This window comes from Euprymna scolopes, chromosome 26 (genome assembly GCF_053919585.1).
Source record: "Euprymna scolopes isolate OS-2025 chromosome 26, ASM5391958v1, whole genome shotgun sequence".
Classification (NCBI taxonomy): Eukaryota; Metazoa; Mollusca; class Cephalopoda; order Sepiida; family Sepiolidae; genus Euprymna; species Euprymna scolopes.
Genome location: NC_136507.1, coordinates 64,271,966 through 64,289,361, shown reverse-complemented (window position 1 = coordinate 64,289,361; position 17,396 = coordinate 64,271,966). Strand labels below are relative to the sequence as shown.

At 32.9% G+C, this 17,396-nt stretch overlaps 1 protein-coding gene across 25 annotated transcripts in view; it reads right to left on the bottom strand.

Annotated features, from left to right (window-relative positions):
* The window catches only part of LOC145248122 (disabled homolog 2-interacting protein-like), a 1,344,959-nt gene that overhangs the window by 62,597 nt on the left and 1,264,966 nt on the right, over positions 1-17,396 (bottom strand). For 23 of the 25 annotated variants that reach the window (XM_080109927.1, XM_080109924.1, XM_080109911.1 and 20 more), the window contains one exon: positions 15,906-15,938. The exons of the other annotated variants lie outside the window; for them this stretch is intronic. In XM_080109927.1, coding sequence (XP_079966053.1) covers positions 15,906-15,938 — 33 coding nt within the window. The remainder of the gene's footprint in view (positions 1-15,905; positions 15,939-17,396) is intronic. 25 annotated transcript variants of the gene reach the window in all.

Here is a 17,396-nt window from a genome sequence, read left to right as displayed (position 1 = left end):
GCAGAACTCAGCGTCGGCCCACAAGTCCAAAGAAACCCAGTCTTGGCTTTAGAAGGAGTGCTACAATTTTGTACCCTCCTCTCACTGACCCCCCCCCCCCGGGACGTGAACCTGCTGAACTACTTCATTTGGTCATATGTCAAGAACATCACCAACATAACCTCCCACAACACTAAAGCCAGCCTGATTGCCGCCATCCGCCAAATATTCCCCAAGTTCCTGCTGGTACTTGTGGAAAAAGCAAACTCTCAGTTCCAAACTCTTATCAAGGTGCTGATTGAGGCTAAAGGCGGCTACATTGAATAGATGTCACCTCTACGACATAATCAAATTATCTGAATTGAGTTTTTCAATAAAAGTTTTAAAATAAATCTGTAGCGTTGTGTTCTTTAGGCCGACAACTTTATCGTTCCACCATGTATATATTTAATTTATTTCTACGCCACTCTATAATAAAGACCAATGTGTATATACGCTTTATTATATATCTTTTTTTAAATGTCTATATTAGTGAAAAACTAACAGGATTGTGCCTAAATTTGTTGTTGGGGAAGTGGTATTTTCCACTGGAGAGCAATGAATTTAACAGCTGTTTTTTAAATCTCCGAAACAGCCTCATGGTAAACAGCTTATAATGATAAACCTTGTTTTCCATTTAACAATTTAAGTTGGGTTTCTTTTATTATTATTTGACTATAACATAGTTGAATTCACTTTTGTAATTGTCAATTTTCTAGCGGTTAAGTCAGCTTATGCAAGTGCTAAGTCTGTGATATGTAAAACTTAGTATCACTAGGAATTTACATCACATTTTTTTATTTTGTTATATTTTTAATTAAATTATACAAAGCTTCTTTAAACGACATACATAAATCTCTGAAGCAGTTTTTTTTATTTATATAGTAAACAAGTGACCATCCTTACAATAATATTAAGAGTAACGTAAATTCCTGGAAGTGAACTAAGGCAGTCATTTCAAGAGATTAAGTGACTTACAGGCAAATGAATTTTCCAACAAAGGATTTGGGATTAAAAGTTTGTTCATATATATAAAATCCCCAAAACAGTGTTTTATGGTAAACAACTGATGATCCCTTGAAAAATAAATTATTGGTACTATAGTAAATTCGAGAGCAAGTTGATGCAGTGATTGCAGGTGATTAAATAACTTACTGACTAGATGGTTTTCTAACGAATGATAAAAAATATTTTTTGTATAGTTTTAAAGGTTAAAAACTTCAAAGACTATATATATATATATATACACACACACACACAATAGAAAAATGCGAGCATGAATAGTAATATGGTTAAGCTTAAACATGGAAAAGTAAAGGACGAGTTGTTAAAACTGGAAAAGAAAAGGACAAGATATTCTAGTAAAAAATATAATAAATTTATAACTTAAAATATTGCAACATTAAGAATTAATTATATAATGTTATAAATTGAATATAAAAAAAGTTCTTAATGCTGCAATATTTTAAGTTATAAATTTATATTTTTTACTAGAATATCTTGTCCTTTTCTTTTCCAATTTTAACAACTAGTCCTTTACTTTTCCATGTTTAAACTTGACCATATTACTTTTCATACTCGCATTTTTCTATTATAATCCATGATTTTTCCAGGCTTCCAGTAAATTCACTTGTTCTTTGTTTAATTTCAGTCTTATTTTTTGTCGCTATAAACATAACATACACACATGTACAAACAATGTACGACACTCGTCTGCTTTCAATAAAATCCCCTCAATTATCTTCCTTTCATTCTTTCATTCACTCTGTTTCACTTGTTAGTTCTCTTTTCACGAGAGCAGTGAATTGGTAGCAACAGTAGTCGCTGAAGTGACGTAGTTGCTATGAAAACTAGTCACAAAAAAACATTGCCCACCTCCTTACGTTTTTTTTTATGATTTTGAACAACACTAAATTCATCATAACTTTTGTTTTACTAAACGAAAATTGAAAAAAAAATTTTTTTTCACAATATAGCTGAGAAGGTGAACTGCAATAATTGTTTGAAATTCGGTCTCAAAATGAGTGATCAGTGAAGCTTTAAAGCAGTTCTAAATGACTAAAACTGCCACTTAACCATATATTCAAACACACTAGTGTTTGAATGATAAATACTTCCATCTTGTTATCCAACAATTAATGAGTGAAACATGACTCTTTCTATACTAAAAAAAAAAGTTCAACTGGTAAGGGGAAATGAGAAAGCAAGTCAGATAATCACTTTAGAGTTACCTCACTACCTGAAATAAATTATTCACTCTATAATAAACATCAATATCTTGTGATGTTTCTGAATTTTTGAGATGAGGATTGGTTATTCATATTTGGATTCATCGGACTACTGTTCTCATCTTGAGTGTGATTTTCATGTTTCAGTCTATGTAACCTCCAACCTTCTTCGGATGTATCTTATCAAACCCGAAGCAAATAATGGGTTCTGCTCAAAATTCCGTCCAAATTCCCAAGTTTGACAGAAACATTTTGGAGTTTGGCAAGATACACCTGAAGAAGGTCAGAGGTTACATTGACCGAAACGTTGTGAAAATCAGACTCAAGATGAGAACAGTAGTCCGGTGAAGCCAAATAATATGATCAATTGCTTGTGGTTTATTTTCTAAAGGTCTTCTTTTTTTTTTTCTTTTTTTATTAAGCCATGGTCATAAAACCGTTAGCAATAGACAGGAATATCATAATAGTTAGACAATACATAACTCTGAAAATGTGACAGTGATACATGTTCATTCACACAATTCTGAGGCAGCACGTTCAGGATTGCAGGACACAATGCAAAAGGAAATCGCTAGTACATCTCTGAGCAAACACCAGTGTGATTATGCAGAGGGTTTAATGTGAATGCATATCGTCACAGGTTCAGTCTGTTTAGCCACAGCACAGAATGATATTTAAGCATTGTGGTGGGGTAAGAACTATGAAATAATCTGTAGGCAACAGAAGCAACTGTTATATTCTGGCAAGTAGACAGCAGATCTAATCCAAGCAGATCATATACTGCAGAGAGAACAGGGTTGCAGTAGGGAATTTGTAGTACATATTTGATGGCATCATGCTGTAGATGCTCAAGAGAGTCAGAGAACACCTTGCCAACTCCGGTGAATACTAGGGATCCGTATTCCAAGTGGGGATGAATCATTGCCCTGTAAAGCTTAGTCAGCAAGTGCCATTCATGAGAAATTTGATAGCTCAGGATACACCAACACATAAAGTTTCTTATTAACATTATTGGATACATGAGACCAGTGGTTGTCAAACCTGATATTGCTAGACATTATTACTCCCAGATAGTTATGACGTTTCGAGAATGGCACAAATGTGTCTTCGAACCAAATCCCATGGACAGGAATAGAAAAGAGATATCTGGAGGACAATAGCGCAACTGTTTTTGCTGAGTTGAACACTACGTCCCAAGTCCTCTGCCCACTCAGACACAAAAACAAGCAGCAGCTGCCGGTATACTAACGCTATTTAAGAGTCTAGGTGTGATACAGAAATGGTAATAAATTATATATGATATAATGAAATTACTGATATAATTCTAAGATAACATATAAATAGTTTAGTCAGATATCTATGGAAACTACTAGACTGATCTGGCTGAAATTTTCTATGGATCTTTGTTATAATAAGGTGTAGTAAATTAAGTAATGTGGTACCCGTTTGATGAACAGTTAGGGATTAATAGGGATTAGTATTTAATGCAAAAATGAGCACAAATTTAAGCACATTCATCAATTTGGCATAAAGCACTTATTCTGAGTCAACAAGCTTTCATTTTTGCCTATTTTTAACGGGCTAAAGGTCTAGTGTGTGCATGTATATATATATATATATATATATATATATATATATATATATATATACACACTTCAGAATAAAATTATCTAACAAATCAACTGATATGGAAACCTATGATTATAGGTCTTACAAAATATTATTGGCAGTAATATTCTATAAGGACTATCCCATCTAAATAAAGATTGCTCGATATACAAGATAGAGCAAATAAAGCAAATTTTTGTTCTTCAATAAAATTAAAAATTTATGACGTGAAATGGTTAAATTTCAAATCAAAAGATTTTAATGATTCTATGTAAGACAAAGAATACATTTGAAATATTATAACTTCTTATCCTATAGGATTTCGATGTCTACCATCTCTTCAGAGGAGAAAATATATTCTCTTCTGAAGAGATGGTAGACATCGAAATGCTAATATTTGCTAATTATTATAATCATTTGCTAATATTTTCTCCTCAGAAAAGATGGTAGACATCGAAATCCTATAGGATAAGGAGTTAAAATATTTCAAATGTATTCTTTGTCTTACATAGAATAATTAAAATCTTTTGATTTGAAATTTAACCATTTCATGTCATAAATTTTTTTTAATTGTATTGAATGACTAAAATTTGGTATATATATATATGTGGCAGGAAAAGGATATTTCATCTTCTGTTGGCTGCTTTTATAAACAAGCCAGGTTAGCTAGCTGAATTTGTTTATGTTTTTAGTTTAAATTTTTTTATTCAGAATTTCTGTGCTTTCTAACCCATAAATGGCTGCTATATTCAAAGTACATGATCTTTTTGAAAAAGGTAAACTGATTTGAGTTCCGAATCGTATGCCGAAACACACGCTAGCTGTTAGGTGGTTCAAATCTATCAACTTATCAAGTCGTAAGCATTTCTTCCTTCCTTTGTTTTTACTTTAAAAAACCAATGTTTATAACCAAGAAAACCTATTGATTTTTTTTTTCATTTCAGTTATAATTTGTTTCTTAATAATTATGTAACTTTAAAATGAAATTTTTAAAAATTGCAAAAAAAATTTTTTTAAGTTTTTATGAAATTTAATCTTCATTAAATTATCTTTTCAAAAATTGTAAATATTTTCTTACATGAAATTAAGACAAATGGGGGAGAGGCAAGGATCAAAACAAACAAAGACTCTCAGCGTTTGATAAATGTAACTAACTGAAAATGATTTTGTGAAATGACACCAAAAAAAACCTGTAAAGGGAAGAGAATAATAAAACTTTTTAAAATATTAACACAGAACACGGACACACGCACACACGCACACACCCGTCATCCATCAAAGCAATAACAGGTATGTTCATCAAAAAAAAAAAAAAAAATTTCATTGGAAAATTTGGAGCCGATTCTAAATATTATGTTTCTGAGTTATCAAGTCGTAAACATTTCTTCCTTCCTTTGTTTTTACTTTAACCAACCAATGTTTATAACCAAGAAAACCTATTGATTTTTTTTTTTCATTTCAGTTATAATTTGTTTCTTAATAATTATGTAACTTTTTTTTTTTTTTTTTTTTTGAGATGAGGATTGATTATTCACATTATTTAGATTCTTTGAATTACTGTCCTCATTTTGAGTGTTATATTTTTACAATGTTTCAATGGACGTGACACTGACCTTCTTCAAGTGTGTCTTGTCAAATACAGAAGTCGGCACAGAACTTCGAATGAAACTTTTTATTTAATCCACAGGGGTAGCAAGAGCTCATGGAATTGTGGACAAGATATCTGATAAAAATCAGTTGTAAGTTACACTATTCTGGAGGTTGATGGTTCAATCCTCAGTGCAAAGAGACAATTGTGAATTACTTAGGACTTTTATCTAATCATGGCAGACAAACAAGAGCATGCTACTCCCGTGGCTTAAATAAAATTCTGTTTGGAATTTCATGCAGATTCTCCAAGTTCAATAAAAAAAAAATTCCCAAATTCGACAAGATACAAGATTCAACAAGGTTGGAGGTTACATTCACTGAAACATTGTGAGAACAACACTCAAGACACTAGGTTGAATGATCCAAATAATATGAATGGTTCTAAATAATTATAAGATAATAATTAGTGTTGAGACGATTAATCGGTATCGGAAGTGGAAAAATGTGTGCCTATTTTCCGATGCCAAAACGATTCTTTTAATTGTTGTTTTTATTTGATTTCATCGCAATAAACATCTTTCACCACTGGTAATAATCATAAAATAATATTTATTGATTTTGAACTAATAATAAGACTAAAAAAGTGAAAATATTAAAAACAAATTAAAGTGTCGATTACATTTGTTTTAGTGAAAATAGTGAAAAAAAACAAACATTTGACTAATAAAATGACATCTGTTAACAAAAGAGAAATTGCAAGTTAATATTTAGCACTTATGCATTTGTGTTATTTTGGACCATTTTTTTTTTTTTTCAACAAACTTCTTTCAGAACTAAGGGAGATAAATCCAGAAAACTATCTGAAAATTTGAAAGTCTCGGCTAATTTTTAGATAAAATCAAAATAAATACACTAAAGTAATATAATAACACAAAATAAAACATTAATTATCTGAACATTTGAATGTTTTTTTCTTTTCCTAACTACGAAAATCTTTGACCATCTCTTTTTTTTCCTGAACATTTCTATTTTAATTCAGCATTTCTTTTACTTGCATGTCTTTGGAGATAACAGACTAAAACATCAAGAGTTCTTTTTTATTATTTATTTATTTTATTATTGGTCTAAACTTTATCACGCATACTCAATATATTCAGGCACTTCTGTTTTAGAGGAGGATAATCTAAGGGAGATAATTCCCATTTTTTAAAAAAAGAAAAAAAAAGAAAAGAAAAAAAAAAGAAGCATTACTGAAACAGTTTACGAAAATTAATCTTTAAAAAAAAAATATGTATATATATGTATATATATATATATATATATATATATATATGTCACATATTGAACCCTTTTGGTTTTGATCTCATGCTAAAAGACATATCCAGAAATTGTTGGAGACCAAGACTGAGATGTTCCATCTTCATCTAATGGAGTTCCTTTGGCAGAAAAGGGAAAAGTGTTCTTTCGTATAATTCTTGCGATAAGGGATCAATATGTGATATAATTTTTTTATTAATTGGCACAAGTTCATTCATTTTTTGTAGTTTTGACATTGTTTCATTGTTACAGTTTATTTATTTTTGGTTTTGTGTACTTTAATTAACAAGTTTAATGATTTTATTACTTAACATTTTATTAAAAACATTTGTTTTATTACTTGACATTGTTTCATTTTTAGTTTGTTAATTAACTTGTTTCATTTTCGATTGATTAATTGATTATAATTGTTCACGTATAGTATTCGTGTATTTTTCATTTGTATTCATTTTTGTTTTCATTATTATTAAAAAAAATATGTGTATGCGTTTTTGTTAAAGCTTGTTAATCAATGTGTTTCACTTTTGTAAACAGTTTCGGCAATGCTTCTTTTTTTTTTTTTTTTTTTTTTAGCAAATGGGAGTTATCTCCCTTAGATGATCCCCCTCTAAAACAGAAGCGCCTATATTCACATCCATTTTCAGAGAGTTTTTTTTTTTTTTTAAGTTCAGAGTATTCTTGATTTATCTCCCCTTGTTCTGCAAGTTCTTCAAAAATGGAAACAAAAAAAAACAAAAAATTTCCCTCCAAAAAATTAAAAAAAAAAATAAATAAAAACACAAATGCACAAGTGCCCAATTTTAATTAAAACATATTCAACCACTTCTGAATATCATTTTCAATAGTGGAAAAGCACAGCAAGCTAAAATATGTGGAAGGGGTTGTTGTGATGGTGGGAGGGTAGACATGTAACACCATATTCCACATGGGCTGGGGAAGGCTGTATGGGTATCGACCGTGTGCATAGCAAATTGAACATAGAACAACATCAATCCTGATGGAATAACAAGGACAACCACCAAATAGAGGAAAACTCAATGTTTTACGTTCACAGACGACGTACACAACTTAATAACTTTTCATTGACAAATAAATTCTCCTTAATCAAATGAAAGCTATGATTCTCACCAAAAATAACATTACCATCGAATAGCAGTTAGCACAAGCAAGTCTTACAGACCATTAATAATTTCTAAGTTGTGATTAATTTTTTTTTTTTTTTTTTTTCATCCCAAACAAGACATATTGCCACTCGGAATACAAGAGGTTACTATTTCGGAATCAGGTCTAACTGGGGACTGTGGGAAGTTGAGCAGCGAGGTATCTGATGACATTACATTTAAATGTCTCCAGGTTAGAGGAACAGAAAACAGGAGGGGAATTCCAAAGGCTGGCAGTCCTGGAAATAAACTATGCATGAGCGAATTGTGGTTTTGTAAAGATATAGTATACTCTCTGATGTAGGTAATTTTCTAGCACGGTAGATGAAATTTACCGTCTTTAAAGCAGCCTTGTTCCAATTAATGTTGCTTCTGAATATCAAGGCGAGGAGTTTGAATAAAGAGTTCTCAAGTTCTCGGGTTTTATTTGTCATGGCAATCCGTTGTTGAGAAGGAAAGAAGTTTATTTTATTATTGGAATCCTTTAAAAATTTGTATAGTTATTTACGGACTGTTACTCTCATATTCATGGTTGTTGTTTCACAATGTTTTGGCCAAGTATTTCATTGGCCTTCGTCAGGTGGTTAACCACGATGGGATAGGAATACTGAGTCTTAACTGTATCATCAGTATTTACTGCTTTCCATAGTTGTTGTTGTCTTGCCACGTTTTTGGTCAACTAATCCTCAGGCCAGCTTTGGGTAGGATCAAAACTATCTTCAGACAATACTCACCTAGAACCATAAAGACTCAACACCTATCCACTGCCCCACAGATTCCTTAAGATAGCGCTTTCAATCCTACTCCAAGTCGACCAGAGGATTAGTTGACCAAAGACGTGGTGAGACAACAACAACTATGGAAGGAAGTAATTACTGAGGATACAGTTGAGATTCTCAGCATTCTTATGCCATCGCAGTTAACAACCTGACGAAGGCCAGAGGAATAGTTGACTGAAACGTCGTGAAACAACAACAACAACCATGAAGATGAGGATAACAGTCCACAAATAAATAAATAGAAGGAAAGAAGTTTATCTTAATAACATTAAATGTTACCACCCATTTATTGTTCTGTGACACATTGGAGGTCGTATTCTAATGTTTCTGCCATTGCTTTGGATATGTATACATTTGTTTTTCCCTCGGTTTTATTATAGAGTGTCGTATCATCAACAAATAGTTCCACGTCAGACACAATTTAACATTAAAAAAAATAAAAAAACGATGATAAAGTCATTTTCTTTTAATGCTTTCACTTATTCTTCTAACATGAAGAAAAAAAAATCTGTTTCAGACTTTTTGAGATGAGGACTGATTATTCGTATTATTTGGATTCATCGAACTACAATTCTCATCTTGAGTGTGATTTTTCACAATGTTTCAGTCGATGTAACCTCCGACCTTCTTCAAGTGTACCTTGACCGCAACCAAACCACAAGGACCTGTGGCGCTATGGTTAGAGTACTTGGAAAAATCAATTATAAAAAGTGATATTCTCCTGAAGGTTGAAGGTTCAATCTACAGAGTGGGCAACCGAAAAATACAATTGCGAATTACTTAAAACCTCTATCCAGTCACGGTTGATGGAACAAGAGCATGCTACCCCTATGAAGTAAATAATGAGTTCCACTCGAAATTACGTCCAAATTCCTGAGTTTGACAGAAACATTTCTCCAAATTCAACAAGATACACCTGAAGAAGGTCGGCGGTTACATCGACCGAAGTTTTGTGAAAATAACACTAAAGATGAGAATAGTAGCAATACGAAAAAAAAAATCGATTCAAATATTTTACATCTACAGAAATAATCGATTTATTGAGAAAAACCTAAGCTAACCTATTTTTTTTTTTTTTTGTTATATTTTTTTCATTTTCTAAAAGAAATTCTGACAAGCAAGAGTTGGAGTTCATCGACCATCATGGAAATGAAAATGAGAGAATAGACAAATCTTGTTGATGTAAAAATTGGAAGAGGCTTCCATTGCTAAAGTGAACACGGGAGGGTGTACAAATAGTTTGGATGTAGAAATTGGAAGAATCTAGAGATGAAGATGAAAGTTCAATAAACAGATTTCCGAGTTTGATAAGATACACCTGAAGAAGGTTGGAGGTTACATCAACCGAAACGTTGTGAAAATAACACTCAAGTTGAGAACAGTAATTCAAATAATCCACGTAATATAGATGCATGTTTTGTTTTTTTTGACAAATGCACAAAATTTACTTTCTAACAAAAAGTTTCTATAACCAACATATGTGTTGACCTACATTTTCGTCAAGGTCTTCACATTAGACTACACAGTTTAGTGTGGACCAGTTTCTAAACAGGAAGTCGTTTGCCTGAATAAATATGCGCTTGTACCCGAAATGTACAGGGATCCTCATGGATTCCCAAAATATACCAGAGCTCAACCTGGGTATTTTTTCCCCCCCTCAAAGACAACAAAGTCTAGACCATGTCTGAAATGACCATTTCCCTGTTGACTGTGATATGCTGTTAGTCCTGTACAGATACAGGAGGTCCATCCTACCAGGCGTTATTTTCTCTCTTTGAGAAAGGGTTATTTCATTACTAATCGCCTGAGATGCCTCTACCAAGGAATGCCAACAAGGCTTCCCAGGCATCTTTTCGAGCCTTGTGTTACATCTTCCCATCATGGGAGGGAGATAAGCAGAAATACCAAATACATTTAGTGTCATTTAAGTGTGTGGTGTATACCAGTACAGATCTACTAAAGCCTATAATCTCCACACACAGTAATAACAATAAAGAAACAAGTAATAATGAAATTAAATTTTTTTTATGAAATTACAACACTAACCCTAAGGCGGGTTTAACCAGTTTCCTCCAAAGGAGGGAGTTTTATGGTAGTACGAAATTCAGAAGCGATCCCCAGTCGCATGTATATTCCTGTTAGGAGAAATGATTACTTTTTTTTTGCAACTCTTGAATAGAGGTGTCAGCGTCCCCCTACATACGGCACTTGGTATTCCCAAATTGGTCACCCATTTAATACTGACCAGACTCAACGTTGCTTAAATGAGTAATACAGTAATACCAAACATGTCTATTCACTTCAAGAAGAGTAAAACAAGAAAAATAGCCGATTAAGTAATGCAGCAATAGAAAAGCACGTGTGACGAATTCAGTTTATTCACTTGCATTGAGAAGATATGCATATGGCAAAAAAATAAACGAAAAGAGAATATAAGTCGTCTTCATTTATTTCTATACTAGCAGTTCAGCCCACCTTTCCTCGAGCCCTACGTACTGTTCATAACTTTATGTGCATATATATATATATATATATATATATATATATATATATATATTAACAAGTTTGACTTATGTCCAGGTTACCTACATCTAAAATTTTAAGTGTTTAGACCCAAAATTCGCGGAGGAGTTTGGTAGAGTCTGCAAAGGTCAACTCTTTCAACTTTGACCTCTTGGCAGCCAAATTTTCGCCCAAAAACTGATTAAAAAGCTTGCTGCATGTCTGAATACCCTTTATGTAAAATTGGCTGAATAGTTTGCTAGAGACCGAAAAGGTCAAATATTTTTAACTTTGACCCCTTGGCAATCAAATTTTCAGTCAAAAACCAATTAAAAAGCTTGCCCTATATCTGAATACCCTTTATGTAAAATTTCAAATGTTTAGACCAAAAATTGGCTGAGTAATTTGGTAGAGACATATGGGGTCAAATATTTTAAAACATTTGACCCCAGTTTTGACCTCTTAACATCTATAGTTTTGGACCCAAATCAAATTAAAAAGTTGGATCCATGTTCAAGCAACTTACATCTAAAATTTCAAGTGTTTAGACCTAAAATTGTGGATGAGTTTGATAGAGTTTTCAAAGGTCAAATCATTGAACTTTGACCCCTTGACAGTCAAAGTTTGAGCCAAAAACCAATTAAAGAGATTTTCCCAAATCTCAATACCCCTTATGTCAAATCTTGAGTCTTTAGACTGAAAATTGACAGAGTAGTTTGGTAGGGAAATATACGCACACAGACACAATTTCATTTTTATAGATATATAGATTAATAAAATTGTGAGAAATTATCATGCCAAATTATAGTCATATATTGAATACATATAATTCTTTTTTACTGCATGCATGTAGCGGCCTTGCTGTTTTAACAACGTCAGCCACTACAGATCTCTAAATTATAGAGCCATGGTAATCTCGGGAAGACAAGGAAAGACGGCAGTTTCCCGTTGCTTTCCGTCTTGATTTGAGGGTGTATCTTCCCCCAGTGAATTAAACGCATGAACAGATACCAACCTAGAAATTTCTACGACTTAGCACGATACATACTCGTACAGCACCTAGCCTTCCCAAATGGTAACCCATCCAGTGCTGGCCAGACTCAATGTAACTTAACTGGTGATCTGGCGAGAACCGGTGTGTAAAACATGATTGTGTGATTTATTTTTTACTGTTAATCATTTACTGTAATAAAAATTGTGATAGCATAAATTGGAAAAAATAATTTGATTAGAAAATTAAATCCATCAAAATGCATTTCAGTTTACTTTTAAAAAAAGTCATCCACTTAATCTTTTGTTAAAAAGAATGAGTTGCTTCATAAGCCTTTGAAATTTGAAAGGAATTTTGATTATAAAGTGATTTCTGACTAACAATTTTATCATTGAATTAAAAGATTGAAAAATTTAGAAGCTATTTACATCCAATAATTTTATAGAACTTAAAACGGCATTGCATTAACAAAGTTATTTTATTATTTTGATTGTTTTCTAACAATTTGATTCAATTGGTTCATTGCTAAGTCAATAACCAAACAATATCATAATTAGATTTAAATTTGAAAAATCTTGCTTTTTTTTTTAAATTAAGAAAAAAAAAAAAAAACGGACTGGCATGATTAAAAAAAAGGTGAGGCTAGAATGTAAATAAAGACTCCAAGGAAGGGTACAGCAACTTATAAATATTATCTCTGTAAAAAGTTTAAAGTGCTTGCACAGTATAATTTCATTTAAAAATGCATTTTAGGTAAAAACGTACATACTTACATGTCGAAATCAGTAAAATTTCTAAAAATTATGAAAAATGATTGGATATAAGATCTGATATAATTATTTTGTACAAAAAAAAAAAAAACTATTTTGAAGTTACCACCCTTGGAGTTTAAGAACTTTACAACATTATTCAATACGCTAAAACTTTATAATTAAAAAAAAATATATTTTTTACTTGTAATTATTTTTCTACTCAATCATGTTTCGTAATTTTTGGAATTGATACTAATTTCGACAAAACACATAAGTATGTAATTTTGTTTTTACATAAAATACATTGATTTGAAATCAAATTAAACTGCATAAGCATCAAGTTTGAATAACATTAAAATATATTTCGAGCGTTTAATCACATGATTTTCAAACAAAATCAAAACAAGATTGAAATGTTTGAATCAGTACATTTCTCATTGTTTTATGGCCTATTTTAGAATCCATAAACTTGAATGCCTACTAGACACCATCCTTGAGTATCTATGATCTCTCAGTACAGAGGTTTGTCAGGACAACCTCACATGAGGATATTATACACTACAAATAAATCCTGACTAAATATTCAAAAGTACATAGTATTTATGGCCCAAATAAGATCTTCTTGGTATGGCTTACCATCATTGGCTTTTATGATGAACTAGCGGGGGGTACCCGGCGTTGCCTGGGTGTTTGGAGGCGGGTTAGGGTTAAAAAAAAAAAAAAAACGTTGGCCGGATGTTTGGAGGTATAAAAGAAAAAAAAATGTTTTGGTCAGAAGGTAGGATTGAATCACGAAGCCTTTACGCGAAGGTGGAAACGAAAGGGGAAAAAAGCCAGACACCTAACCATCGCGGCCACGAAGGAGAGGAATTGATAAGCGTGTTCAGTTAAGGTTTATAAACTGAAATATACATGTGCGAGGATGTAGCGTGATGTTTGACCTAGTTTTGCGCTGCAGGCCAGTTACTGTTTCCTTGCTTTTCGCTTTTCGAAGACGTGGCGAGCTGGTAAAAGTCGGACAAATTAAATACACACACGACCCCCGTTCAGTCATAGATATTATCATTTAGACGTGATATAAAAAGTTTTAAGATGGAGCGACCCCCTCATGAAGGCCATACACAAAAAGCAAACATACATACACATTTTGCCTTTTATATATATAGATGGTGCACGTTCTCCAAGTGATGTTACCTTAAGTAACAACACAAAAATGGATACTTCACCAGACTAGATGAATTCTTGTCCTGAAATCTATTTAGACTAAGAGACCACAAGCAAGATATACTACAACATATTAAAATGGTCAATTACGGAGAGAAAAATTATGTTCCCAACTTTTTTATTAACTCAGTGTTAGAGAACTTTATTGGAATATATATCTCATATAAAGATCAATTGTTAGCCCCGGGAAGTGGGGAATGAGAGGTGGGGCTTGATTTCTAAGAATTTCGACTGAGGTAAAATGAAACTGAGAGAAAAGTTATATTTTAATCTATAAATATAAAAGCGAAAAATGTTTGTGTGTGTGTGTGTGTGCGTTTTCGTGTATGTCCAAGAAAGGCTTTTTTCCGAGAAGTGGTTGGTCGGCTCACAACTTGTTAAAACTTTTTAAATCGGGCCTAAATGATAATATCTACGAGTTAACAACCGGGGTCGCCTGTCTATTTAATTTGCCCGACTTTCAAAAAATAAATATTCAACAATTTTCGATCGTCGCATGTGCATTAAGCTTTTTCGTATAAAAAAAGAAGCGAACAGACTCGCAGTAAATAAAACACTGTCCTGCGTCATTAACTCGTCGAAAATGGGCACCTGCCAAGTCACACATTTTTTTTTTTCACACTTTATTATTTTCCAACTGCGCGCTAAGGCTTCGTTTTTTTTTTTCTTTTAAACAACCAACGATTTTTGTTTTCATTTACCCAAAAACACACACACCTCCAAAAACCCAGGCAACACCGGGTACCCCCCCGCTAGTACATAATAATAATGAAACCATAAAGTGAAAAAGTGCACAGTAGGTACATCGAACGTGGGCAGATGTGTGTGCGTGTGTGTGCATGTGTATGGAGGAGGAGTGGGGCGGAAATCAGGTGTAGTTTTGGCAAATTTCATGAACCATGATGGTTTTACAGGGTGCAGTGTCTCGGTAGTCAACAAGTGATGGAGGCATTTTTCTTCTTTTTCTTTTCAATTCTGAGCATGAAAAAAAAACATTTTTCAGAAAGTCATGGTAGTTTGCCCACCCACACCTTTATTTAAACAGCATCAGAAAAGTTGCACACGCCAATAATATTCTTTAAATCACAGCAAATTTTCAATGGCAGAAATCGCTTGTTTTATCAAAAGAAAAGAAATGAAAAAGTGAGAATTAATTTTGAACTTTTTTTCCATCAATCTATGAGGATTTAATAAGTTGGCATAGCCAATTCCAAACAGGCCAGGCCAATTATATGTGCCTGGAGTATTTGGTAAGGTCTGAATGGTCTGCTTGTCTAACTTGACACGGACACTCAACAAAAGCACAAGAAGAGGAAGAGAAGGCACCCACAATTTCATTAGCAATTATGAATAGCAAAAAAGGAATCATAATGAAATTTTTGGAAAAACAAATCAGAATTTTCTGTGCAAATCTTTTTCTTTTTTTTTAGTATTTAATTTACCCAGATTTATAATTATCAAAAAGAGGGTGGACAAGCTTTTCCTCAATATGGTACCATTGAAATATTAAGCAGGGAGTTCAATAATGTAATGAAATTTTTTATTGGAGTGGAGAGAAAAAAAAAACATTTGGAAAGAGAAGTTGAAAATGCCGGAAATGAATAAAAATAAGAGGAGCTGTTTTTTTTTTCCTTTTTTTTTTTTTTTTTGAATTTTTCTTTAAAAAGAAAAAAGAAAAAAAAAAAAAAAAGAAGCAAAAAAAAAACGAGTCCCAAATGAAAATGTGTGTTTCTTACCTCTGGACCCGATTCAGGGTCATCAATGTCTGTCTGGAGTTAGATGAAATAAGCATTTCGTTACTTACTTATACTTAGTAGTTTGATTGAGAGAGAGGGAAAGACAGAGAGAAATCATGAATGAATGTCGCAAAAAGAAAGAAAAAGCTGTTGAAAGCAAGAATACCAAAGATAAGCATCTTAAGATGAACAGTGAACAAAGAGGGACATACAACATCTGGCAGTGGGAGGAAGGGATAGAGAGAGGGGGATGGTAAGGAAGTGAGATGAAGAATAGGATAAGGAAGAGAGGAGGGGTGGAGAGATTGAACAAGGGAAAATGGATGAGGGTAAAGGGATGAGGAAGAGTATGTGGAAGAAGAGGAGTGGGATGAAGAAAAGAAGGATGAGGAGGGAGGAGAAGTGGGATGAGGAAGTGAGAAAGAGAGCGGGGGGGGGCGAAGAGATGGGATGAGGAAGAGGGAGAAGGGGAGGGATAGGATGAAAAAAGGTAAAGACATAAAGACGTAGAGACATAAGATGAGGAAGAGAGGGTAAAGGAGGGATAGGATGAGGAAGGGGAGGGATAGGATGAGGAAGAAGAGTAAACGTTAAAAGTCATAGTTAAAGAAAAAACCCAAGAAAAAAATTCTGTATAGGCTACAAATGGTTTTATGTTGCTTTTGTTAAATATTACGAAATGATGAATGATTTCCATTTAAAATGCAGTTTAATATTATACATATAAAATTGAGAAAAGTATACTTCATTTTTTTAGATAAACACAACATCAGGAAAAATTTGGTCGCCATATTGTTTAATTTAGCTTATTCACATAATACTGACACTTTTCAAGCATGCATTTTTTTTTTCAATTTTACATGCAAAATACTAACTGAATTTTAAATGGAAATGATTCCTCATTCAGTGATATTTAACAAAAACATAAAACCATTTATAAAAGATTTTTTCTTAAGGTCTTCTCTAATTGTGACCATTAACGTTTACTGTAGGTAGGATGCAAAAGAGGAGATGGGATGAGGAAAAGAGATGGTGTGTAGAGGAATGGAGATGCGGAGACTAGATGGAGCGGGAAGAGATGTTGATTTGATTGTTGAGTTTTATGGTTTGTCAGCCATCATCAGTGATTTTATGCCAAAAACTATGTCTTGATTTTTATTCTAGCTGATGACACTCAAGTCATATTTTTTTTTGTAGTTTTAAAATCATTAATATATATTGGGTACAATATAATAATCAATGGAGCATTGGCTCTATAATAAATATAAACTCTGCATGAATTAAAATATATCATATTTAAACATATTTATCCTAGAGGGGCCCCTGGGCCTTGATAAGTAGTGCCCCACCCCACAAAGTAAAAAAAAAACAAAGTTTGGAAATAGGGGCCTCCTTAGAGTTTTATGACATACCCAAGACCATGAAGAGATATGTGAGAAGAAAGGAAGAGAATGGTTAAATAGAGAGTAGGTAAACAGATGGTATGGAGAG